Below are 27383 nucleotides of genomic sequence, written 5' to 3' on the forward strand. Positions count from 1 at the left end.
ATCATTGATCGTGTACCTGGGAAAACTACATGATGAGCAAATGCTATGTATTTATTCTAGAATATATTAAAATCCACGTTTAATTTGGAGGTTTAGAGATAGTTTTGTGTAACATACAGTATAATCACACTGTCAGAGAATAGATTACATTCTCATCTAGGCTTTCTTAACATTGCCCTATTTTTCTGGGTTTTTGAAGCAGTGTTAGTTGCAACACATTTATAGGATTGTCCTTATGTGAGCCAAAAAATTACACCTGCTTTTGCAAACCAAGATACAAGAATTCAATGAGTGATTTCACGCTCAGTAATTTAGATTCCTATAACATAATAGCTGTTACAGATGCAAATGTCGCATGCAAAGAGAAGAAACGCATGGAAAACCCCGAAGAATGCTGGACATTCCCGTCACTTCCACTTCAGTGTGTGCATCTGCCGGAGGGACACCACTGGGGGCAGGAGTGACGTGACCTTTTGAATCAGTGGTCAGGAATGTGGTCGAAAGATCCAGAAATGCAAGACTGCAAAAGATGTCTGCCGAGCTGCCAGCATGACAAATACACAGCGTGTTGTGTACACAGAGACGGCAAACACGGCGGCACCAGGGTGTGATAGCAATTTACAGGTCAAAGACCGTCTTTACACCAAAGAGTCGGGTTACCTGAAACCCAAGGCTGAAATTACTGTTCGTATTACTTATGCGAAGCATGAAGCTTCTTTCAAATGCCTTATCAACAGCAATCTCATCTTGGTGTGTGAGAGGCTGTCAAAGGCTTCTCTGACCTTCAACAATCTGGCATCAGTGCTACTAAATGTTTGAAAGAGAGAAGGTCTGGACTTTCATTTCTACATTTCATTCAGTGATGCTGTTATTCTTATAACCAGGTTTGATGTGAGATGCCGTTCTTGACGCTTCATTGAGCTTTGTAATTTGACAGTTGTAGAAAACCTTAGTTTTTTTAGATTAGTCTAGATAGATTAGAATAGACTATTATTATAAATGTAATGAAGGTCGCTTGTCATTTACTATGATTAACCCAAGATAGCTCGGGTTTGTTTTAATGATCCATCATAGTCGTTCGTCTGGCTCATGATAAGTCGCCTCTTCTTTTGTTTTCCCTCAGCGATAAACACCTGCTGAGTCTTCATGCACCATCAGCAGCGAGGGTAAATAATTCTACACCACAGAGGGTAAACACGCATTTGTATGCGCCACAGCGTTTGTCCATGTCTGGGCCGTCAGGTTTGACTTTGTAGATGGCACTGTTAATGTTCTTGTTCTACTTTTCATAGTTGCCGAATCTATTTCCTTTTTTTTTTATAATCTGGGGTTTGTGGGAAACTTTAGGTTTAACAGAACCAAAACAGTAAAATATGCAAAACAATGAGAAATATATATAATCAATTCTTAGTGTGATTAAATATTTATAATTATTCCATTTTAACCAAAACTCATTCTATATATGTAAATACTATGGTATTTTAAGTGGAGACAAGTTTTACTATAATACCCAAATATCTTAAAATGACAGTTATCTTTTGTTCTGTTTAGAAATACTTTCAGTCGCCCTGTGAGTCAAAGTCAAAGGCTCCTTTCCTGAAATAGTCAAATTTCTCTCATAGTAAAGACTAAAGGGTGGGTCATTAGACCCCACATTTTGGCATTTGTAGGCAGGCCCAGGCTTGACTCACTCCGCTATTAAGATTACACCGTTTAAAGTCCAGGCTTCCTGAGTGCAGGGATAGGTGTAGAACAAGCAGGGCAGTGGTCCGTGAGCACCAGGTTTGGTAATGGGTGGTTAAAAATAACTTCTTTTTTTTAAATCTTGAATTTTTAAGGTCTGTACCAACCAACACATCCTCCCCACCCTCCTGTCCTCATGTCTAATGTAAAGCCAGCTCTCTCCCCGAGGCATCCCCAGCAACCACTGTAATTCTGTAATTCAATCTCAGGGTGTTAGCAGTGTGCTCTCAACCGCATCAGCATATGGAAAGTAGGTTTTTACTTAAGTGATGGTGAGGCGCCAGTGCAGCCTCCTTGTGGGGACGGCGTTTTCATCACGCTCTGACGGGTGTCAAATGTTTAGACTTGCAGTGACAGCTTTACCCTGAGACCAGAGTGACCTGTGACCTTTGAGGAATGGACAAGCCTGGAAACAAAAACAGAGGCCTTTTGTATGGGTCAAAGGAAAAACATCTGCTGCGTTGAAAACAGAGCGGAGTGGGGGATTAACTCCTGGGCATTTATCATTTGGTCTTTTCAGTCACATCTGAGAAGAGCTGCCTGATGGTACACGCTGAAAGACACTGTACATCACATTGTGACCTGCATCTTTCTTATTTTCCCCATAAACGCACCAGCTGCAAAGAAATTTTTAAAAATGCAGATAAATACAATATAATTCTCAGTAGCTTTGACACAAATGCTGCTTTAGTCTTTTTATCAGATCCCCACAGGAGCCACTGGTCACATAGTCCTATATTTTAAAATTCAATATGCGGTTGAATAAATGATCTGAGGGGATCGCACATCACAGCATCTGTTGAAAATGCATTTGAGCAATTCAGACTTTGATGTCATCATGCATTGTCAGGATAAATTAGTCTCTTTTTGCTAAACTGAAACGATACCGTGTTATTTGAATTGGTGCTGTCTCTGTGGTGGGAGGATAGACAACAAAGTAAGTCCATCCGTCTGTCTTTTCGCTGCTTAACTCAAACTGAACACGTGCAATTACATGGCACCATGTTGTTTATTTGTCTGTCTTCTATCCGAGCTGGGGGGTGGGGGTCAACCATGCATTTACCATTTCCCCTTTGTTTTAGTAATAGCTAGGCTCAGTCTCAGGCCAGACACCTGATTGCATGGATAAAGATAACCAGATTCTTGGGAAGAAAATTACCAATTAGCAAATTGTCTCTGGGTGGAGTACCTCATGGTGAGATGTGCTATTGTGTTATTTATGCATTATCATTAACATCATGACTACTGGAGTTGTTTTGTAAAGCCAGGTAAAAAATGTGTAGTAGGTGGGTGTAGTGAGAAGGACCCTAGTGAACAGGGAAAATGAAGATTGTATTATTTATGTGTTTTCATTAAAGCAACAGTTTAGAAAATATGCCTATTGAGGTATTGCCTAGCAACCAGTAGAGACTCCAGGAGGTTAGTGCTCCCAGCAGAGAAACAAACACACGCATATAACCATAACCGCAGATACCCAAGAACTATTGGGTCTCAACTGGAGCATTTATGGTTCACTTCTGGCCACATCTGGCTGAAATGTTCTTTGAAGTGTTGAAATATATGTATATGTGTGTGTGTGTGTGTGTGTGTGTGTGTGTGTGTGTGTGTGTGTGTGTGTGTGTGTGTGTGTGTGTGTGTGTGTGTGTGTGCAAAAGAAAAAAAATAAAATAATAATACACCATGATGCTGGTTAGTTTATATATTATAATACTTAACAGAGTCTCTTCTAATTTATTTAAAAGCTATAAATACATGAAAGCCAATGTTGTGGATATTTTAAAGCTATTTAGGATATTTTTTAATACAAATTCTTTGAGTAGGCAGTGAATTGACTGTTTGGAGTTGGAGTTGTGTAATATGCCCACTAAGTGGCAGTGTGTTCCATGATAGCTGTGTCTTGAATAGTGCATTGCACCTTTATTCTATCTTACTATGCCATTTACTGAAATGCTCCCTCTGAATGAGCCAGAAAGTTCAAATTTCAACAAAGTTTCTAGTTTAATTAGTTTGCAGTTTACTGATAACAAAAATATCAAATTTGCTTTAACACAAAAATAAGATAATGCCAAAAAATACATACATAAAACAATAAATTAAATGTTTACAGTGATGCTTCAAGTTGTTTTTAAATTAACAGGTCACATCATATGCTGCTCATTCAACACCATAGTAATTCTGCCTTTCAAGCCAACAGAAGCTGATCTTAGTGGAGGCTGTGTGGGTGTTTGTTGTTTTGAAATTCAAGAAGCTCGAAAATAATGGAGTAGAGTGGGAGTCAGGGCTTCAAGTTTCAAATAATAAACACATGCAGTGTCTTCATTTTGAAGACTCCCAGCTCAAGCACTTTACAGATGATGGACAGCTCGGTGACATTTTCAAGCTTTGTTAAAGACGTTCTTTTCGTAATCTTGTTAATCATCGCAATCTTTTTGTTGCTGTTTGATGACACACGTCATCAAAGTAGGAATACTGGATTTGTTACCACTCAACTAAGACAGCTGAAAAGAAGGAAATCCACCACGTGAACATGCTGCAGTTTGTTACATGTAACAGAACATTTTGTATCCTGAACACCGGCAGGACAATAGAGCATTGTTCCCTCACTCCCCTGACCCAGTCAAACCCAGAAATGATCCCTTACTGTAAACCAGCTTTGGCAGCAGATGTTGCACACCTACAGATGCTGGAGGAGTGTAGGAGGGTTACAGCTTTGCCTTGTTCAGTCGAGTAGATGCGCTAAATGGTTGTCTATAATGCTAGGCTTTTCTTAGTTTTCAGTTTAACGTACATTTCCTATGGCAGTTTACAGCTTAGTATTAATATTTAACAAATCATCATGTTTCAGTAAAAATATAATGGAAAATGTGTTCATTTTTTACCTATAATGTAGTAACATTTGGGGGTAATTATGTTGATTAAAAAGTAGTCTGTAGGTAGTTACCAGCTAATACTTTAGTTAGGATAATACACATAGCTGTTTTCTGTATAACAGCAGAAATAAACAGTTTATTTACAAAACCATACAAAAATAATGAAGTTCATATTGTTTCAGGCTTCGTAACCTGAGTAGTATGTCCTCTCTTTTTATTAAGACACTTTTAATATTTGAAAGCTTTCTGATAATTAGTTAAGTGTATGTTTTGTATCATATACTGATTTGAAAACCAGGTTGTCAAAATTGAATTTCTTCCAAAATGCTTTAAAAAAAAAAAGCTTCTCATACCAGTTGTTTATATAAAGATAAAAACAATCCACTTCATCATTGGTTAAATAAACACTGTGATATTTATATCTCATTTTTGCCTGGGCTGTAGGCTGACACAATAGAAGACAAACAGACAATGTAATTTAGTGTAGTGGGCGCGTGCATGTGTGCATCGTTACCTCTACATAGAGATGTGTGGCCAAGGGAGGGTGGGGACTGAGGCTGGAACCATTCCCAATCATGTGGTGTGAGTGGCCACGGGGGAATATAAAGTCCCGCACATGTTTACTGTTTGTCCACAATTAATTTTTATAATATCAAGGGAGCTGAGAGAAAGAGTCTGGTCAACTATCCTGTGCGGGGCTTTGTTAAAGGACGACCTAACGACATTGAGAGTGACGTTTTATTTTTTCTTTTACTTTTAAGATTCGTCAAATCTGTTTAAATAGTGAGGAGGAATCTGTCATTTCTCGACGATCGGCCCTTGACCATCAGCACTCATGTACAACAGCGGCTATTCTCAGGTGAACAAGTACAGTCCAGGGCCCCAGAAGAAGATGCAGTACCGCTCAAAGGGCAAGAGCTGCGGCTACTACATGCGCATCGTCTTCTTCTTCTCTTCGCTCATTCAGACTCTCATCATAGTCAGCCTTGTGCTCTTTCTCATCTACGGCAAGAAAGACGACACGGCCTCTGCATCGCACGTCCAGGACCTGGAGAAAAGCTTCAGCCAACTCTCCATTGAAAATGTTGCCCTGCGGCAGCAGAGGAAGAACCTGACAAACGTGCTGAATGTCACTCTGACCAGCAAGGCTCAAGTGGACCTGCAACTGAAGAAGTTCCAGGAAATCATGAAAACCTCAATACTTGTTATCCAAGACTTGCAAAGAAAGAATGTGAGTATGTGATTTTGGTTGTGAAATCGTATTTGTGTAGTTTTGTGTAGTTTGTCTATTTTATTAGACTTGGTGGTTGGTAAACTATATATGTAGACATATATACAAGTACATCTTCTACAAGTTTACTGTAATAAACTCAACTAAAACATTTAGTGCAGCGATGTATGTATTAATACTGTAACCCAAAGGACCAGTTACAATATATATTTATAACATCAATTGAGGTCACGAGGTTTCAAATATTTGTAGTACAGTGCAACAATTGTGATACGTTTATATTTTATTAATAGCCTAATGTTTTAGTGACATCATATGTTGATTTTTTTCTATACTACAAACAGCAACAGTGTAATACCGAATTGTTCCATTGCAAGTTCCAAAAGCCTGGTGGGATCCTACCAACATGTAAGTATGACAGTATGACATGGCTGCAAACCTTCGGCTAATCATGTTAGTTATTGTATTTTGTAATTATTCTTTACATGGTTATTTGAACAGTATATTTTTATCTATTTCATATTCCTTTTTTTAATTAATTGTATAAACTCAACTTTTTTTTAGTACCAATTGGCTGTAACCGTGTGTTCATTGAGCAGCTGAATGCCAAGCTCCAGCTTGTGGAATCCAACTTTACTCATACCGTACAGAGGATGAGGATAGAGATGGATCAGATTGTGAAGCAGAGGGACGACGTAACACTGGAGACCATCCAGCTGAGGAGAGACAAATCCATACTGGAAAATGAGGTGCACAGCTATCAGCAAAAGGCCAAGGATGAATTTTCTTACCACTTGAGTGGCGTCTCCAATGTCTCCAAAGCTTTCCTGCAGAAGATCGACTCCCTTTTTCCCACGCACATTGCCTTCCAACTTACCTGTTCTAAGCAAAGAGAACACCTGGAGCAGATCCGCACCAACTGTACCAGCCTGTCTAGAGAAGTGGAAGACAAGCTCCAGAATTACCTCAACATTGTGGGAAACAAGGTGACAGACATCCAGGGAGAGAACAGACACTTAAAGGCGGAAAACTGGCGGCTGTACGAGGACTACCGCTGGTGCAGCAACAACCGCTCAGGCTTGATCCAGCAGCACAAAGTGAACCTACAACAGCTTCAGGCAAAACATGATGAAGACAAGGAAAGACTCCTGATAGACAAGAGGAGGCTAAGTGGAGAGATAAAGGTCCTGGAAAACAATATTACATTTAAATGTAAAGAGGTTGATCACCTTAAAGAGCAAGTCAAGACCCTCAACCTGTCCTGCATGTCTAAGGTAAGTGAAAGCAGTGGGTATCAAGGAAATGTACACTTACAAACACTTATGCTCCTTTAAAGCTTTTCAACAATTTATGTGAAATCAAAGAAACTGAATAAATAATTGTTGTAATGATTATGTTTTTAGCCACACAAAAAAACAGTACAATGGTAAAAAGTGTGAGAATTTTTTTGTTAGCCATTTATTATTTTCTCTGAGGTTAGATCAGACTTGTTATCAAGACATTGGGTTCAGATCAAGGCATAATAGGTTTGCATTTCAAACCAGAAAAAATAATTTAACACTATCTCAGGCAATTGAAACATAATGTGTGCATAATTACACTGATTTTATTTCTTCAGACTGGGATTTTTGGGTCAACTGTTCGTGGGAACCCACCACCACAAGTAGCGATCAATCCCAAACCCAGTTTGGGATCTGGGACTAGTCAGGGTGTTAATACATCGCCATTTGACACATCAAGGATGAGCGGCGTGGTGGGTGGCGCAGGTAAGGTTGGAAAAAAGGTGCAAGCAGACTCCAAGCAGTTTGTTGATGAAAAGTAACTATATTTATAGTTGAGCTGACGTTTGTAGCAATTTCCAGCTGCTGTTTCCAATTTTTATGACCAAGCGCTTTAGTTGACTTTTACTCATGGTTTGTTATGTTTAACCAACAGTCAACCTAACTCAGCATCTTCAAGAACTGCAGCGCATCATCAACCCCCCGGGACCACAGTAGGTGCAATTTTCTGATATGACAAATTAAGACTTACTTTCGTAATGTACCAATCCCATGAAAAATATAAATAATGAAGGTATATGTACAGTGTCTAGTAGGTTAGGTCTAGTTGAATAGTTGAAACTCAATATTTTTACAAAATCGTTCGCCTGGTTTTCCTTGTTTTCATTCGTTTTTGTCTAGACAAATAATTGATAACTCTACATGTATTGTTTAGGAGTTGTCATGTTGATCCTTTTTTTTAACTTTCTCTTATTCTTATTCTTCTACAGGAAGAAACAAGATCTCTCCACAATGTTGGGTTAAGTCATATGCACTGCATTCATTATCACAACTGAATCCATTCTTCTCACATTCAGTCCAAGTATCGCATGATTAATAAATCAACCATAGAATGGACAGTTTATACTTGGTATTTACATTTGCATTTACATTGCATTTGCATTTATAAAAGGAATACCCTGAATATTGTTAGAGAGTTATTGTCAGTTTATATGTTAACGATGTACATCTGCACAGTATGCATTGCATGAAAAACCATGTATATCTGTTGTCATTGTTATTCTGTTTAAACCTAAGTACTTTAACCTCGCCTGTCCCTTTTTATAAACAAAGCTATTTAAGATATTACACTGTTCACACCCGGAAATAACAGTTTATCTCTGCATGCGTCACCTATTGTGTGGCAAATTGTTCGCAAATCTCTGTCCGACCCCTCTGGTGGTGTTTGTTGCAAGAATTACTGGCAACAGCTTTTAATCTGCCCTCATAGCTGCCCTGCTGCCAGAGGTTAAAGAATGTTTGAAAACACTGTATTGAGTTAAAATAAGAGAGTACAAAGTCACTTCAGGACACATAATGACTGGAGTGTGTTATTTTAGGTGTTTGGGGCTCAAATGGTGTCCCTCTGCAGCACCTCTGATCAGACAGACAAATGGGTGTCTGTGTAATCTCTGTTCATAAAACCTCTAGTGCACTGTAAAGCCAGTGGGCAAAGTAGTGTCAGAATCCTCCAAATGAATGTCATTAAATTAAAGATATTCATTTAATGTCAAAAAGTAGATATTATAACAGATTTTATGCATGATGAGCTTTACTGTATAAAACAGCTGCTGTTAAAAAAAGATGCACAAAAGTCAGTAATTTAATGTGTAAATACAATTACATACTACACTAACAATATATAACGTTTTCTGTAGAATAAACTTTTTATTTTCAATTAACACTTAGCATTTGACTTTCATGCAATGCAGATATTTAGTAAATGGTTCACAAGTTCAGTCTGCAGTAGAGCCCTGAAGGTGATCTACTTTACAGTAGAACTGATTTAATGTGCACTGAATTATTTTGTAAAATGAAAATGAAATGTACTATTATGATGCTCAAAAGAAAAAAATGTTGAATGACTATAGAAAATACCTAATGCCGTTGCTTTGAACACCTTCTGCCTTATTGGTTTCATATACACATCCTTTTTTCAGTCACAATATACTTTGTTTAAATTTTCCCTCTTTAAATGATACGTAGCATTAACTTATCACACATCCACAGGGGAAATATTTACACACAGCAAATGCTGTAGAGAGGATGGAAGATTGACTAATATCTGAAAGATTTCTTTGAACTGAGCTAAACCTACCCATCACTTACGATCTGTGTACTTGGACACCCATGCAAATAGTGTGAAACAAATTCCTGCACTTACGATTCGTTCATGTTAAAATTGATGGTGCGGTATGCAGTAATTTACTACATAAGTGTCAAGTTTCCATTCTATCATAAATGATTGTTATAGCTTGCAACAATAAATAAAATTTTAAAGATGGCCAATTTTTTATTTGATGCTCTATGTTGCTGTGGGGTAATTCAATGTTAAGATTGACACCGTTTGTTTTTTGAGTGAGACTTGTTACCAGTGGCTTAGAATGGGATGAATGAGTTCATTCTGAGACATGTTGATGATGAGAAAGTGTCTTTGAGCTGAGATGGACTGTTTAGCTGGGATGCATTTTTTTAATTCAGACTTTTAGACCTGTAGACCTTTAAAGAAAATACTGTAAGGCTGAATGACTACGGACACAAAAAGACAAATTTTCGTCCCTTCTTTGAGCTGAATCTATGACCACTTGGATAACTGAGCTTTTCCCACTTATCAAACCTGTGGTCTAAATCTTTGACTAACCTTTACTGCTTAAGATGAGTAACTCACCCTATTTGTATTAGCATATTTTTGCCAGGCGTACCTGTATTTATTCTGTAACTAATGCTGATTTGAGAGTCAAACCATAATGTAAATGGAAAAAACACCCCATTCCAGTTGATAACAGCAATCCTATACATTGTTATTATTTATGTCTTTTATTTGTGTCTGTTATCTGGCATCTGTTTGCACTTTGTACCTGGAACCTTATCTTTAAAGTTGCCGCGTCTGGTTATCAACAGCTCCTGTATGAATTACTGTTTCCTGTCAAGATGATGCCTGGCATGTCAACAGTGCCTGGCAGGAAATAGTTGTAACTATAACAGTCAGAAGTTATAAATGAAGCGCGTGTGTGTGTGTGTGTGTGTGTGTGTGTGTGTGTGTGTGTGTGTGTGTGTGTGTGTGTGTGTGTGTGTGTGTGTGTGTGTGTGTGTGTGTGTGTGTGTGTGTCTGTGTGTGTGTGTGTGTGTGTGTGTGTGTGTGTGTGAGGGAAGTGTGTCCGTGGGGGTGTGTCCTGTGGGACAGAGGGCAGCGTACCCACGTCATTGTGTTGGCCAGAGATTTGACGCATCGAAGAGTCACTGAATCATAATGTCAGAAGAACAACACGCGTCTTTGTCATCCTGGCTAATGTTGCACCATAAAACAATGTTCATGATCCCATAAAAATATTTTGGCAAGTTCACTTGAGGAGTAGCTGCACAGGTTAAGTCCTCGAGGTTTCTGTGGGTCTGTAGGTTAACATAACATTAATAGTAACATCAAACAGCGTTTTTTTTTTAATTGAGACATTTTTACTTTGCATTAATTAAAAATCATATTTTTGCTTATAACATTTTTTCTGTTTTTAAGCTTCAGTCCTTAATTTTAAACTTTCACATCTTGTTTTTGGTTCAGATCTTTATTTCAGGTTCCGATCTTTATTTCAGGTTCCGATCCTTTTTTTAAGGTTCAGACCTGCTTGGAGTGGGGTGGACAACTAGCACAGAGCTGTATGAACTGGGAGAATTATTATTGCATGTTTTAAACCACCTACCTACGTGTTTGCATTGAACAAAATGGGCATAGCAGGTGCCAAAGGTGCCAAAGCCTGAAGAAAAGGATCTGAAACTGAAAAGAAGATCTGAAAATGATAAAGTAAGGCTTGAAACTTGAAACCATTAAAACTGATACTAAAAACAATCAACATTGTATTTGAATTAAGAAACTTGGACACACTTTATGTTTTTCAACTTTCAACAAGTATTTCAGCTCGCAGTTTTAAAACTTATGGCCCCGATTCAGCTGCATAGATAGGAGTTTATTTAGATTTGGTTTAATGATTAGACATTTGGTTTTGAGGGTTAATACATTTTGAAAAGCATTATCTCAATGAGTCCTCCACAAGAAACGAAAGACAAGTTTGTGTGTGTCTGTCTGCTCACACTGTACAGTACATATGTGGAGTTTTACATCTGCATAGGGAGGTGCAACCAGTGGGGGTGGGGACAGAGGCTGGGACGACTTCCAATCATGAAGCTCGGTGTGTGGTCAAAGGGTTTCATAAATCCCTATGTTTACTGCTTGTCCACAATTGAATCATTTCTCATGTTGTCAAGGCAGCAGATAGACAACATCTGGAGGAAGGGGCACAAGCTAATGACATGGGCAGTGGCATCCTCAGGCTGGTCTGCAGTAATTCATCATAAGCTTAGTGGTTTGTAAACAGCTGAAGAAGAATGTGTCTTCCTTGTCAAACTTGTTAATCGTTTCAACTTTGCTACCTTTTCAAACTTATTCTGGACTATTGGATTGCAGTTCTTCTCAGTTATCGTGCTCTGACCATCAGCACTCATGTACAGCAGCGGCTATTCTCAGGTCAACAAGTACAGTCCAGGGCCCCAGAAGACGATGCAGTACCGCTCAAAGGGCAAGAGCTGCGGCTACTACATGCGCATCGTCTTCTTCTTCTCTTCGCTCATTCAGACTCTCATCATAGTCAGCCTCGTGCTCTTTCTCATCTACGGCAAGAAAGAGGACTCAACCTCCACATCGCGCATCCAGGACCTGGAAAAAACCTTCAACCAACTCTCCATTGAAAATGTTGCCCTGCGGCAGCAGAGGAAGAACCTGACAAACTTGCTGAATATCACCCTGACCAGCAAGGCTATTAGTGACTGGGACCTGAAAAGGTTCCACAACCTCCTCAACGTCTCAGCACTTGTTATCCAAGACTTTCAAAAAAAGAATGTGAGTAAGTAAGACACAGCTTGTGAGTATATCTGACATGCAAATACAATTTGTTTCTAAGAGCAATATGGTGAGGAAGTACTTTTACTAGTGTAGTACACTAAGGTTCAGAGTGAAAGTGTATGTTTACTGTATGTATAACTTCCAGCTCATATTCTGCAAATGTAAAGGATATTTATACCATTATAATGGACAATTGCTATAAATGTTACATATACATATGTTTACTAAAACCAAAATATACATAAGTATAAGTAAGTATAAGTATTACATCAAACTATGTTGTCTAAATATAAGATATTATGAAAGTTTACAATATTTGTAGTGTTAATGTAATGAAACAACCTTGACAAATTATGTTTTGTTTTCATTTTAAGTGTCTACATTGTTTACTTTTTTTTATTATATTATAAACAGCAACACTGCAATAGTGAGTTAACGCTCTGCAAGTTTACTCCATCTGTCGCCTGCCAACCAACATGTAAGTATAGCATTAATACTATAGAACCTATATATGCAGTTAGGTATATAGCACCTAACTGCAAACATACAGCTAAAGAAAATATGACTTATACTGTTGTTTTCATATTTATACTGTAATTTGAGCAGTCTCTAACACAACACAACACAAATATCTACATCTTGTCTTTTTGTTCTATCATTAATTGTTTATAATTGAATTTCTTCTAGTAAGAACTGGCTGTAACTGTGGTGCGATGCTTGAGCAGCTGAATGCCAAGCTCCAGCTTGTGGAATCCAACTTTACTCATACCGTACAGAGGATGAGGATAGAGATGGATCAGATTGTGAAGCAGAGGGACGACGTAACACTGGAGACCATCCAGCTGAGGAGAGACAAATCCATACTGGAAAATGAGGTGCAGAGCTATCAGCAAAAGGCCAAGGATGAATTTTCTTACCACTTGAGTGGCGTCTCCAATGTTTCCAAGGCTTTCCTGCAGAAGATCGACTCCCTTTTTCCCACGCACATTGCCTTCCAACTTACCTGTTCTAAGCAAAGGGAACACCTGGAGCAGATCCGCACCAACTGTACCAGCCTGTCTAGAGAAGTGGAAGACAAGCTCCAGAATTACCTCAACATTGTGGGAAACAAGGTGACAGACATCCAGGGAGAGAACAGACGCTTAAAGGCGGAAAACTGGCGGCTGTACGAGGACTACCGCTGGTGCAGCCACAACCGCTCAGGCTTGATCCAGCAGCACAAAGTGAAGATGCAACAGCTTCAGGCAAAACACGATGAAGACAAGGAAAGACTCCTGATAGACAAGTTGAAGCTAAATGGAGAGATTGACGTCCTGACAAATAATGTGAAATTTAAAAGTAGAGAGGTTGATCACCTCATGGAGCAAGTCAAGAGCCTCAACATGTCATGCACGTCTAAGGTAAGTGAAAGAGCAGTGGGGTTAATTGAAATAAAAATCAAAAATCCCCTGTTCTGTTGGGTTTTGTGCGATTTTACTTGTGTGGTTTCATTTATATAGATTTCACATTACTGTTGGTTTTAAATGCATAACTGGGTTACTGTGTGATGGTCTGCCTTGCATTTGTAGAGGAATCATTTAATGCTGCATACAGATTCAACCTATGTTGTCTTTTTTGCTTATGTAACAGATGTCGACATATTAAAATATAAGCTCACGTCAAACTTTTAAAATCAAAGCAACCATATATAAATGTGTAGCTCAGTGCAATAAGGGAAAGAATGTCGGTTAAGGCAATGGTAGAATGGTGAGAAGTCTGTAAATGTATATACATTATATATATACTGTATTATCTTTCCTATGTGTAGATCAGTTTTTGCATTAAGACTATAATAAAAGTATTTTCTGTTTTTTATCAGGTGGGGTTTGGTGTGTCCACTTCACGGGGAAGCACATTATCTAATGGATGGAACTCTCCTGGATTTGGCTCGTCCAGCTCTGCTAGTGGTGCGAGTAGGACGGGTTCAAGTGTAGGCTCATTTGGGTCATTCAACAAACCACTGTCAACTGGAACAAGCTCGTCTTCAGGTTCAAATCCAAGCACTAGCTTCACTGGATCAGGGTTCAATAGACCAGTATCAACTGGGACGGGCTCCTCAAGCTCATCTTCCTCGTCATCAGGGTCAAATACAGGCCTTAGTTCCACTGGATCAGGGTTCAATAGACCAGTATCAACTGGGACGGGCTCCTCAAGCTCATCTTCCTCGTCATTAGGGTCAAATACAGGCCTTAGCTCCACTGGATCAGGGTTCAATAGACCAGTATCTACTGGGACAGGCTCTTCAAGCTCATCTTCTTCATCATTAGGGTCAAATACAGGCCTTAGCTCCACGAGACCAGTATCTACTGGGACAGGCTCTTCAAGCTCATCTTCTTCATCATTAGGGTCAAATACAGGCCTTAGCTCCACTAGACCAGTATCTACTGGGACAGGCTCTTCAAGCTCATCTTCTTCATCATTAGGGTCAAATACAGGCCTTAGCTCCACTAGACCAGTATCTACTGGGACAGGCTCTTCAAGCTCATCTTCCTCATCATTAGGGTCAAATACAGGCCTTAGCTCCACTGGATCAGGGTTCAATAGACCAGTATCTACTGGGACAGGCTCTTCAAGCTCATCTTCTTCATCATTAGGGTCAAATACAGGCCTTAGCTCCACGAGACCAGTATCTACTGGGACAGGCTCTTCAAGCTCATCTTCTTCATCATTAGGGTCAAATACAGGCCTTAGCTCCACTAGACCAGTATCTACTGGGACAGGCTCTTCAAGCTCATCTTCTTCATCATTAGGGTCAAATACAGGCCTTAGCTCCACTAGACCAGTATCTACTGGGACAGGCTCTTCAAGCTCATCTTCCTCATCATTAGGGTCAAATACAGGCCTTAGCTCCACTGGATCAGGGTTCAATAGACCAGTATCTACTGGGACAGGCTCTTCAAGCTCATCTTCTTCATCATTAGGGTCAAATACAGGCCTTAGCTCCACGAGACCAGTATCTACTGGGACAGGCTCTTCAAGCTCGTCTTCCTCGTCGTCAGGGTCAAATACAGGCCTTAGCTCCACTAGACCAGTATCTACTGGGACAGGCTCTTCAAGCTCATCTTCTTCATCATTAGGGTCAAATACAGGCCTTAGCTCCACTAGACCAGTATCTACTGGGACAGGCTACTCAAGCTCGTCTTCCTCGTCGTCAGGGTCAAATACAGGCCTTAGCTCCACTAGACCAGTATCTACTGGGACAGGCTCTTCAAGCTCATCTTCTGTGTCATCAGGATCAAATACAGGCCTTAGCTCCACTGGATCAGGGTTCAATAGACCAGTATCTACTGGGGCGGGCTCCTCAAGCTCGTCTTCCTCATCTCCCGGGTCAAATACAGGCCTTAGCTTCACTGGATCAGGGTTAAATAAGCCAATATCAACCCGGACAGGCTCATCAAGCTCCACATTTTCGCCAACTGGGACAAATCCAGGCCTCAGTTCCGGTGGGTCAGGGTTTAATAAGCCAGTATCTACTGGGACAGGCTCATCCAGCTCTTCCTCATCACCTGGATCAAGACCCGACCTTATTTCAGTGGATAAACTTTTTTCAAGCTTTGGCTTTACAGGTCTTGGTTTAAGTGGGACAGGCTTAAACAAGCCAGCAAAGACTGAAGGAGGAACAGGAACCTCATTCTCTAGCTCATCCCCTGTATCGGCCTCTGGATCGCCCTCTAGATCATCCACTGGTTCATCCTCTGGATCGTCCTTTAGATCACCCTCTGGTTCATCCTCTGGATTATCCACCGGATCAGCTGGACTAAATCCAAGTCATAGTGGAACTGGGTCATCGTTTGGTGCAGGAAGGACGAATGGACTGGCAGGTGGCACAAGTAAGAATGAAAAGCTGCCTTTTGTCATGTCTGGAAGGTTTAGAGGTCTGTGAAGTATTTAAACAAAGCTATCGAGATAAATGGATAATCTTGGTGTAGATGGTCTTTAGAGAAACATCAAAGGTCAAAATATTCAAATATTCATTTCTTATGCTTAACAGTCAACGTCGCTCAGCATCTTCAAGAACTGCAACGCATCATCAACCCCCCTGGACCAGAGTACGTATCCTTTTCTGTAGCATTTCTGTCCATTTGTACCTATTTTTGGTAATAAAGCCTTGCCAAACAAATACTAAATATTTGAATGTATCCACATCTCAGGACCTCGGCCACCCATCGGTGGTTGTCATCCTAAGGTGCTGTCATGAGTGTTTTCATATCCATATTAACATCTAGATTTCTTCTCCTTCTTTCTCTCTTTTCTCCTTATAGAGAAAAACAAGACCTTTCCAGAATGTTGGGTTGATCCATAAAGGACAAATTAGTTCTACACAAGTTTATGCTGCATTGCATTAATTCGTTAATTACTATACGCTGCTGAATTGATTCTCTCGCATTCACTATTGTGTAATCAATACATCAACCATATAACAGACAGTTTATACTGAGTCTGCATTTATACAAGTATGTAAAATGTGAATTTATGTGTCACATTATATATTGCATGAATATGCATGCATGGTATTATTGTTACTCTGTAAATACGTAAAAAATTAAAGCTTTGTTTGAGTATGTGTTCTTCAACCTTGCCTGTCCCTTTTTTATAAACAAAACTATTTAAAACACCCCGTTCACACTGGGAAATAACAGTTTATCTCTGTATGCGCCACCTATTGTGTGGCTAATTGTTCACAAATGAATCTCCGACCCCTCTCGTGACGTTTCCAGCAGGAATTACTGGCAGCGGTATTTAAGCCTTGTGTTTACTTGTCAACCTGTCAGCGGCCGACAGAGGCAGAAGAACCTTTCAAAACACTTGTGTTGGATCACAAGCACAACACTTGTGTGATATTCATCACTTAAATAAAATCTTATTACATCCACATCTCTAACAAAGACTTCGGGAAGGAAAGAGGTGAGCTTGTCTTGGTATCTGCTGTGTGTTGGTCTGACTTTACCTAGAAGAAAACTTAAAACAGCAGCAGCCATATTTAATTTCCTTATTGTTAATTAAAAAATATATAGCACAATATTGTTTGTGTTTATTGTTGTTCTCTCTATACCTGCAATAACACTGATGTTATTGATATATAAGCTCATAGAGTTAATCTTATACAAATTGTATGTATTAAGAACAACATTTTATTGGCCAGGAATGGAACATGGAAAGAAAACCACCGTGAGAAAAGACAAACATCCTGTCAGTTGCCTCGTGAAAAGGATGGGAGCGTTCTGTTAATTTCACATCCAAAAATGTATTGTGTTTGTGCCAATTAATAAATACAGCACTACAGACTTGAGCAAAGGGAGAGTTCTTCCTGTCCAAAGGATATCCTTTGTTTAACATCAAGTGTTTTCTCCGCCTGGGGTCTGCAGCCTACTGCAGCAGCAGCTTGGAGGACAGTAAAGGTCAGCTGCTTGGATGCCTGTGGGAGTCCCTTTATTAGACTTACTAAGACACAGGACATGTTCAAACTTAGACTCCTTTGAAATAGTACTATGACGATTCCACATGTGTGGTTCCTGTCGTCTCCAAACCTTTTCCTGTCGACGCATACCTTTTTGTATTCCCTGTACACAGATGACACACACTGCTGTTTCTATAGACATTGTGGGGAATAAACAGTAGTGTTTGACTAGCAAAAGTAGGATAACATTGAAATGAAATGAGAGTAAGAGCTAAATTACTGTGAAAACATTACTCGTGTCTGGTCTTTAGTTCTTGACCCTCAGTATCATGGAAAGTGTTGCGGTGTCTGACGTAGAGACGCGTCTCCAGGAAAGGGATTGGGTGCCTGTAATTAAGACCTCCTTCCTCACCTCGGGCTCCAGAACTATGAGTTCCTTTGTCTCTCGCTTGCAATGTTCCCTTTTTACCGTGACTTGTAATTGCGTTTCCTTGACCAGGGTGATAAAAACTTCAGGAGGCAAAACCCCTCCCGTGCAAATAGTACAGTGTTGAGGGGGTTAGTGCTGGAAATAGCTGGGAAGGTAAAATGACACATGACCCCCCCCCAAACCACAAGAGTCCTTTTGTTTTCTTGAGCCTTGACATTCAACGTGACCTCTGTCAACTGAAGAGTTATAGAAAGAAAAACATTGGTCATTTTATGGTGTGAAGAGCGACCTGTGTTTGGGAAGAAGAAACTGACTTGGCCTTGTTTTGGGGGTTTTTTACTTAAAAGATTCCACTCGTTATATAACACTGTAGAAACGCTTCAGCTGCAGTTTTTCTTAGCTACCAGCACCGATAGCATGACATTATGGAGTTTTTTTGCATGTAGCCAAGTTGACCCAACTGAGCTGTTACTCTAAAACACTTAACATGTTAAATAGTATGTTTAGTTATGGTTCACCTCTGGCCACATCTGGCATAAATATTCTTTGAAATGTTGAAATATATATATATATATATATATATGACCCCCCCCATACATATATATATGTGTGTGTGTGTGTATATATATATATATATATATATATATATATATATATATATATATATATATATATATATATATATATATATATATATATATATATATATATGTGTGTGTGTTGTGTGTGTGTGTGTGTGTGTGTGTGTGTGTGTGTATATATATATTATATATGTATATGTGTATATGTATGTATATGTATATATATATATATGTGTGTGTGTGTGTGTGTATATATATATATATATATATATATATATATATATATATATATATACATATATATATATATATATATATATATATATATATATACACACACACACACACACTCTATTCTCACCCTCCGCGGGTGGTCTCATCCACTTTCCAAGCTCGGGTCCTCTACCAGAGGCCAGGGAGCTTGAGGGTTCTGCGCAGTATCTTTGCTGTTCCTAGGACTGCACTTTTCTGGACTGAGATTTCGGATGTTTTTCCAGGGATCTGTCGTAGCCACTCCTCCAGTTTGGGGGTCACAGCCCCTAGTGCTCCGATCACCACAGGCACCACTGTGGCCTTCACCTTCCAAGCCTTCTCCAGTTCTTCTCTGAGCCCTTGGTATTTCTCTAGTTTCTCATGTTCCTTTTTCCTGATGTTGCCATCGCTTGGTATTGCCACATCCACCACTACGGCTTTCCTCTGCTCTTTATCCACCACCACAATGTCTGGTTGGTTTGCCATTACCATTCTGTCAGTCTGGATCTGGAAGTCCCACAGGATCTTGGCTCGCTCGTTCTCCACCACCTTGGGAGGTGTTTCCAACTTTGACCTTGGGGTTTCCAGTCCATACTCCGTGCAGATGTTCCTGTATACTATGCCAGCCACTTGGTTATGGCGTTCCATGTATGCTTTGCCTGCCAGCATCTTACACCCTGCAGTTATGTGCTGGACCGTCTCTGGGGCCTCTTTGCACAGTCTACACCTTGGGTCTTGTCTGGTGTGGTAGATCTGGGCCTCTATGGCTCTGGTGCTCAGGGCCTGCTCCTGTGCAGCCAGGATGAGTGCCTCTGTGCTGTCCTTCAGCCCAGCCCTTTCAAGCCATTGATAGGATTTGTTGAGATCAGCCACTTCAGTTATGTTCCGGTGGTACATCCCATGCAAGGGCTTGTCCTCCCATGATGGTCCCTCTTCCAGCATCTCATCCTCTGTTCTCCACTGCCTGAGACATTCACTCAGCACGTCATCTGTCGGGGCCTTATCCTTGATGTACTTATGGATCTTGGATGTTTCATCCCGGATAGTGGCTCTCACGCTCACTAGTCCTCGGGCTCCTTCCTTCCGGCTAGCGTACAGTCTCAGGGTGCTGGATTTGGGGTGGAACCCTCCATGCATGGTGAGGAACTTTCGTGTCTTAACATCTGTGGTCTGTATCTCTTCCTTTGGCCACCTTAATATTCCCGCAGGGTATCTGATCACTGGCAGAGCGTAGCTGTTTATTGCCCGGGATTTGTTCTTGCCATTGAGCTGGCTTCTTAGGACTTGCCTTACTCGTTGGAGGTATTTGGCTGTTGCCGCATTCCTTGTTGCCTAGAGTGTGTGTGTGTGTGTGTATATATATATATATATATATATATATATATATATATATATATATATTGTCACGGAACGGCAGATGAAAGGACCCACATGCACAGCACGGAGACCACAGGCAGAACGTAGGGTTAAACGGTTTATTGCAGAATCACAGGCGGTCACGGTACCGGTGGAGCAGGCTGGTTCAGATTCGGGGACAGGCAGAGATTCGGTAACGGAAGATCACAGTTTACAGTACCGTAAGGGAGTAGGCTGTCTCGTAGTCGAGCGGTCAGGTTCGTTAATCCAGAGTTATCCAAGCGACAGTACAGATCAAGGAGCAGGCGAGAATCAGGAGTCAGAAACAGAGCAGGATCAAAACACGCAAACAGGATAACTAAGTGCTGGGAATGGATGTCTGGCATACGTGCGACGATCTGGCAGGGAACTGAGGAAACAGGTGGTGGTTAAATACAAGAAGTGATTACTTGATACGGAGCAGGTGTGACTAATGGGGACCGGAAGTAAAGCTGGAACCGAAAACAGAAACCGGGAGACTACCAAAATAAAGACAGGAAGTGGAAACTGGAACCCAAAACATGATGATATGACCGAAAAACAAGGTGCCTTCAAAATAAACCTGATAACAGAGCCAGAACCTGACAGTACCCCTCCCTCTAGGGCGTCTTCCACGGCGCCCACGGAAGCCCCCCCCCCTCCAAACCAGGGCGCGGCGGGCGCGACCCCCTCCTGGAGGTCCGCCGGGACTGCGGCGGGCGCGACCCCCTCCTGGAGGTCCGCCGGGACTGCGGCTGGCGCGACCCCCTCCTGGAGGTCCGCCGGGACTGCGGCGGGCGCGACCCCCTCCTGGAGGTCCGCCGGGACTGCGGCTGGCGCGACCCCCTCCTGGAGGTCCGCCGGGACTGCGACGGGCGCGACCCCCTCCTGGAGGTCCGCCGGGACTGCGACGGGCGCGACCCCCTCCTGGAGGTCCGCCGGGACTGCGACGGGCGCGACCCCCTCCTGGAGGTCCGCCGGGACTGCGACGGGCGCGACCCCCTCCTGGAGGTCCGCCGGGACTGCGGCGGGCGCGACCCCCTCCTGGAGGAGCGCGGGGACTGCAGCTGGCGCGACCCCCTCCTGGAGGTGCGCGGGGACTGCAGCTGGCGCGACCCCCTCCTGGAGGTGCGCGGGGACTGCAGCTGGCGCGACCCCCTCCTGGAGGTGCGCGGGGACTGCAGCTGGCGCGACCTCCTCCGGGAGGTGCGCGGGGACTGCAGCTGGCGCGACCTCCTCCGGGAGGTGCGCGGGGACTGCAGCTGGCGCGACCTCCTCCTGGAGGTCCGCCGGGACTGCCACCCCGAGACTGACAGGGACAGAAACGGCATCTACTTGGCCGACCGGGACAGGAACGGCATCTACTTGGCCGACCGGGACAGGAACGGCATCTACTTGGCCGACCGGGACAGGAACTGGAACGGCCTCGACATGGCCGACAGGGACAGGAACTGGAACGGCCTCGACATGGCCGACAGGGACAGGAACTGGAACGGCCTCGACATGGCCGACGGGGACAGGAACTGGAACTGGAACGGCCTCAACATGACCGACAGGAACAGGAACGGGGACTGGAACGGCCGCAACATGGCCGACAGGAACGGCCTCAACATGGCCGACAGGAACAGGAACAGGGACTAGAACGGCCGCAACATGGCCGACAGGAACGGCCGCAACGTGGCCGACAGGAACGGCCGCAACATGGCCGACAGGAACTGGGACGGCGTCCCCTCCGGAGCCGGCCTGACTGCTTACAGCTGCCGAGCTCGACGGAGGAGACGTCGGGCCTGATCGGGTGTGCACAGCACCCGTTCGACAGGTGGAGTCCTCTGACTGGGATAAGACCTGCGCGTGACTGGACTGAACTGGGACAGAGCTCGACTGTACTGGGCTCGACTGTACTGGGCTCGACTGGACTGGGCTCGACTGGACTGGGCTCGACTGGACTGGGCTCGACTGGACTGGGCTCGACTGGGCTGGAACCTGGACTGGGCTCGACTGGACTGGAACCTGAACTGGGCTCGACTGGGCTGGGCTCGGCTGGACTGGAGACTGAACTGGGCTCGGCTGGACTGGAGACTGAACTGGGCTCGGCTGGACTGGAGACTGAACTGGGCTCGGCTGGACTGGGGCTGGAAACTGAGCATGGCTTGACTGACCTGACTGAGAGGTGGGACATGAAGCGGCTGCTGGCTGCAGGCCCGGGAATTGCAGGACCTCACGCAGGACAGGTTCCCTCAGGACGAGAGCGGCTGCCTCCTCGAACAATTGTTCTCTCGTGCCCTGGTCTGCTGCCGAATCGGCGGTGTTCATGAGATGGGCAAAGAGAAACGCAACTGGAGGAGAGCAGAGGAGGTGGACCCGTCGGGCGACGCTAGCGGGGATGCCTGCAATCGACACAACACAGTCAGTGGGAGAACCGAGGGGAACCCCCGCGGGAGGGGAGAGCTGCTCGGGCACTGCGACCGAGATCTCTGGGCCCTGAACCTCAGACCCGTGCCCTCGCCGACGTCGTCTGGGGCGCCTGCGGCTGACCGTCGTCGGAGGCGCTGAGAGCGGCAGGGGCTGGGTCTCTGTAGCGGGGTCCGTGTGGTGAACCGAACAGGCGGCGTCTGGAACTTGGGTTGTAGCCGCAGGCGCGGCGACAGGAATGGGAACCGCCGACGCGGCGACAGGAACGGGAACCGCCGGAGCGGCGACAGGAACGGAAACCGCCGGAGTGGCGTCAGGAACGGGAACCGCCGGAGCAGCGTCAGGAACGGGAACCGCCGGAGCGGCGACAGAGGCGCGGCCAGGCGATACGCGCAGAGCGCGTGTCAAGTCCCTCCGCGTTAGTCGGAGCCCATCGAAATACGCTTGCACTCCGGGGTACTCACGCCACCAGTATTCGTCCTCCAGTATCTCGATGGCCAGTTCTACCACGGAGAGCCGAACCTGGGGGCTGGGTGCTTCCGCATATCTCCTGGCTAAGCCCTGGAGATCGCCACGGATGTCCTCCGGTAAACTTAGGCAAACGAGGTCCATTGCTCTGGTGAGCGGCTTGTACACGGAGCCAAACAGAGAGGGAAAAAAGAAGAGACAGCGGCGGCTGACCGGGGTGAAGGCTGGGCGCTGGCTGGGTCCAAGTCTGGCCAGATCGTTCTGTCACGGAACGGCAGATGAAAGGACCCACATGCACAGCACGGAGACCACAGGCAGAACGTAGGGTTAAACGGTTTATTGCAGAATCACAGGCGGTCCGGATCATACACAGTCAATCACGGGGCTACGGTACCGGTGGAGCAGGCTGGTTCAGATTCGGGGACAGGCAGAGATTCGGTAACGGAAGATCACAGTTTACAGTACCGTAAGGGAGTAGGCTGTCTCGTAGTCAAGCGGTCAGGTTTGTTAATCCAGAGTTATCCAAGCGACAGTACAGATCAAGGAGCAGGCGAGAATCAGGAGTCAGAAACAGAGCAGGATCAAAACACGCGAACAGGACTAAGGACTAACTAAGTGCTGGGAATGGATGTCTGGCATACGTGCGACGATCTGGCGGGGAACTGAGGAAACAGGTGGTGGTTAAATACAAGAAGTGATTACTTGATACGGAGCAGGTGTGACTAATGGGGACCGGAAGTAAAGCTGGAACCGAAAACAGAAACCGGGAGACTACCAAAATAAAGACAGGAAGTGGAAACTGGAACCCAAAACATGATGATATGACCAAAAAACAAGGTGCCTTCAAAATAAACCTGATAACAGAGCCAGAACCTGATATATATATATATATATATATATATATATATATATATATATATATATATATATATATATATATATATATATATATATATATATATATATATATATATATATATATATATATATATATATATATATATATATATACTGTGGTAAAGTCACAGGACTTGCATGCGGGGGGTTCCCGGTTCGAATCCCCGTTAGGGCGAATAGGCATCCAGTGTGGGTCCTTGGGCAAGACCCTTCAAGCTACCGCCTACCTCATATCATGAGAGACAATGAACCACATGAGATACCGGCTCAGACGTCGCCCGGTCTAACAAGGTCTGCGTCAGGTGTTGGGGAACCAGAGCACCTTGGCGAGAAGTGGGCTACTGGAACAAGAAAGAAATGGCTGAGATGTGAGAACAAGGCTCTGTTGGAATGCTACTACTCAAGTAACCTTAGTCAGAGGGGTTACATGCAAAGAATGTGCGGTGAATGGGAACGGAGAAACCCACATTCAAGGCTGACGGCGAAACAACTAGTAGCTCAGTGTTCCAACATCCACAAACGGCAACTGCTATCACAACTTGAGATTGACGAGATACAACACAAATGCTACGGGGAGCTCCGGGAGCCAGGACGCCAGGTCAGAGGGGAGGTTTCACCATCTCCCCAACCGGAAATTGGGTACGAAGCCCCAATAAGCACAGATACGCTGAGCGAGGCAGCGACTGACCTGAAAGATAAGATCATGGCGAGATTGAACAGGCAACCCCGAACCCCACTACAACGGCTAAGTGAAGTACCATCAGAAAGTCTCATGGAAGATGTGAATGCAGCATTGAGAGCGATCCCTACCACAACAATCACAGAAACCAATGAGCTGATATACGCTTCAGCATCAGTGATCCTAGAGGTGCTTGGCTATAAGAGCAACCATGGGAGCCATGAGAAAAAATACCCACCATGGAAACGAAGGTTGGAGGCAAAAATCAAGGCAGCTCGGAGGGAAGTGAGCCAAATGACAGAGGCCCAGAGAGGTGCAATGAAAAGACCAATGCCCAAGAGGTACAGCCAGATGACCATACCTGAAGCACTCGAAACTGCCAAGCAAAGGCTACAAGCCTTGGCCAGCCGCCTAAAGAGATACACCAGAGATAACGAAGCCAGACGAATAAACCGGCTGTTCGCAACACAACCTGCGAAAGTGTACTCTCAATGGCAGGGTAATAACAGCAGAGCAGACCCACCAAGGCTGGAAACTGAACAGTACTGGAAAGGTATATGGGAAAGGAAGGCATCACACAACAGTGATGCACAGTGGCTGGTGGATCTGAGGGAAGACCACAGCAACCTCCCTGAACAGAATCCAGTGACTATCACAGTGGCAGACATCCAACATAGAGTCTCAGGTATGAAAAACTGGACAGCACCTGGCCCTGACATGATCCACGCCTACTGGCTAAAGAAGCTCACTGCAATCCATGAGTGCCTGGCAGCACAAATGAACCAGCTGCTAAAGGATGGGACTCACCCTGAATGGCTAACCGAAGGGCGAACGATCCTGATAATGAAGGATCCCTCAAAGGGCACAGTCCCATCCAACTACCGGCCAATAACCTGTCTCTCCACAACATGGAAGCTCATGTCGGGCATCATCGCAGCTAAGATAAGTGGGCACATGAGTCAATACATGAGCGAAGCACAGAAGGGCATTGGTAAGGATACCAGAGGAGCCAAACACCAACTCCTGGTAGACAGAACAGTCGCCCAAGACTGCAGAATGCGACACACCAACCTGTGCACAGCCTGGATCGACTACAAGAAAGCCTATGACTCAATGCCACACACATGGATCACTGAATGCTTGGAGCTGTACAACATCAACAGAACTCTAAGGGCCTTCATTGCAAACTCGATGAGGTTGTGGAGAACCACCCTTGAAGCCAATGGGAAGCCACTTGCCCAAGTATCCATCAAATGTGGCATATACCAAGGAGATGCACTGTCCCCACTGCTGTTCTGCATAGGTCTGAACCCCCTCAGCCAAATACTAAACAAGACTGGCTATGGATACCGACTCCGGAACGGGGCCACCATAAGTCACCTCCTCTACATGGATGACATCAAGCTGTACGCCAAGAGTGAGCGAGACATCGACTCGCTGATCCACACCACCAGGATCTACAGCTCGGACATCGGGATGTCATTCGGGCTCGAGAAATGTGGGAGGATGGTGACAAAGAGAGGCAAGGTAATCCACACAGAAGGGGTCTCACTCCCAGAAGGAACAATAGCCGACATTGAGGACAATTACAAGTACCTTGGAATACCACAGGCAAACGGCAACCTTGAACAGGCAACAAGGAATGCGGCAACAGCCAAATACCTCCAACGAGTAAGGCAAGTCCTAAGAAGCCAGCTCAATGGCAAGAACAAATCCCGGGCAATAAACAGCTACGCTCTGCCAGTGATCAGATACCCTGCGGGAATAATAAGGTGGCCAAAGGAAGAGATACAGACCACAGATGTTAAGACACGAAAGCTCCTCACCATGCATGGAGGGTTCCACCCCAAATCCAGCACCCTGAGACTGTACGCTAGCCGCAAGGAAGGAGGCCGAGGACTAGTGAGCGTGAGAGCCACTATCCAGGATGAAACATCCAAGATCCATAAGTACATCAAGGATAAGGCCCCGACAGATGACGTGCTGAGTGAATGTCTCAGGCAGTGGAGAACAGAGGATGAGATGCTGGAAGAGGGACCATCATGGGAGGACAAGCCCTTGCACGGGATGTACCACCGGAACATAACTGAAGTGGCTGATCTCAACAAATCCTACCAATGGCTTGAAAGGGCTGGGCTGAAGGACAGCACAGAAGCACTCATCCTGGCTGCACAGGAGCAGGCCCTGAGCACCAGAGCCATAGAGGCCCAGATCTACCACACCAGACAAGACCCAAGGTGTAGACTGTGCAAAGAGGCCCCAGAGACGGTCCAGCACATAACTGCAGGGTGTAAGATGCTGGCAGGCAAAGCATACATGGAACGCCATAACCAAGTGGCTGGCATAGTATACAGCAACATCTGCGCGGAGTATGGACTGGAAACCCCAAGGTCAAAGTGGGAAACACCTCCCAAGGTGGTAGAGAACGAGCGAGCCAAGATCCTGTGGGACTTCCAGATCCAGACTGACAGAATGGTAATGGCGAACCAACCAGACATTGTGGTGGTGGATAAAGAGCAGAGGAAAGCCGTAGTGGTGGATGTGGCAATACCAAGCGATGGCAACATCAGGAAAAAGGAA

The 27383-nt window shown here is 44.1% G+C and overlaps 2 protein-coding genes across 3 annotated transcripts; both read left to right on the plus strand.

Moving 5' to 3' along the window:
- The first annotated feature begins 5210 nt into the window (after positions 1–5210).
- On the plus strand, positions 5211–9666 carry plvapa (plasmalemma vesicle associated protein a). The gene is made up of 6 exons (XM_029132081.3): positions 5211–5844; positions 6189–6252; positions 6409–7118; positions 7463–7610; positions 7780–7837; positions 8114–9666. The coding sequence occupies exons 1-6, from the start codon at positions 5449–5451 to the stop codon at positions 8145–8147; spliced, it is 1410 nt and encodes a 469-aa protein (XP_028987914.1). The 5' UTR covers positions 5211–5448; the 3' UTR covers positions 8148–9666.
- Positions 9667–11595: 1929 nt separating this feature from the next.
- On the plus strand, positions 11596–16886 carry LOC114844596 (putative per-hexamer repeat protein 5). Of its 2 annotated transcripts, XM_029132079.3 has the most exons (6): positions 11604–12270; positions 12688–12751; positions 12961–13673; positions 14132–16142; positions 16304–16361; positions 16575–16886. In XM_029132079.3, the coding sequence occupies exons 1-6, from the start codon at positions 11875–11877 to the stop codon at positions 16606–16608; spliced, it is 3276 nt and encodes a 1091-aa protein (XP_028987912.1). In that variant the 5' UTR covers positions 11604–11874; the 3' UTR covers positions 16609–16886. The 2 variants fall into 2 exon arrangements, with proteins under 2 accessions (XP_055359548.1, XP_028987912.1); XM_055503573.1 differs by lacking the exons at positions 14132–16142; positions 16304–16361; positions 16575–16886 and having other exon boundaries at positions 11596–12274; positions 12961–13101.
- The last annotated feature ends 10497 nt before the right edge of the window (positions 16887–27383 follow it).

Source organism: Betta splendens, chromosome 17, assembly GCF_900634795.4.
Source record: "Betta splendens chromosome 17, fBetSpl5.4, whole genome shotgun sequence".
In the NCBI taxonomy this organism is placed as follows: Eukaryota; Metazoa; Chordata; class Actinopteri; order Anabantiformes; family Osphronemidae; genus Betta; species Betta splendens.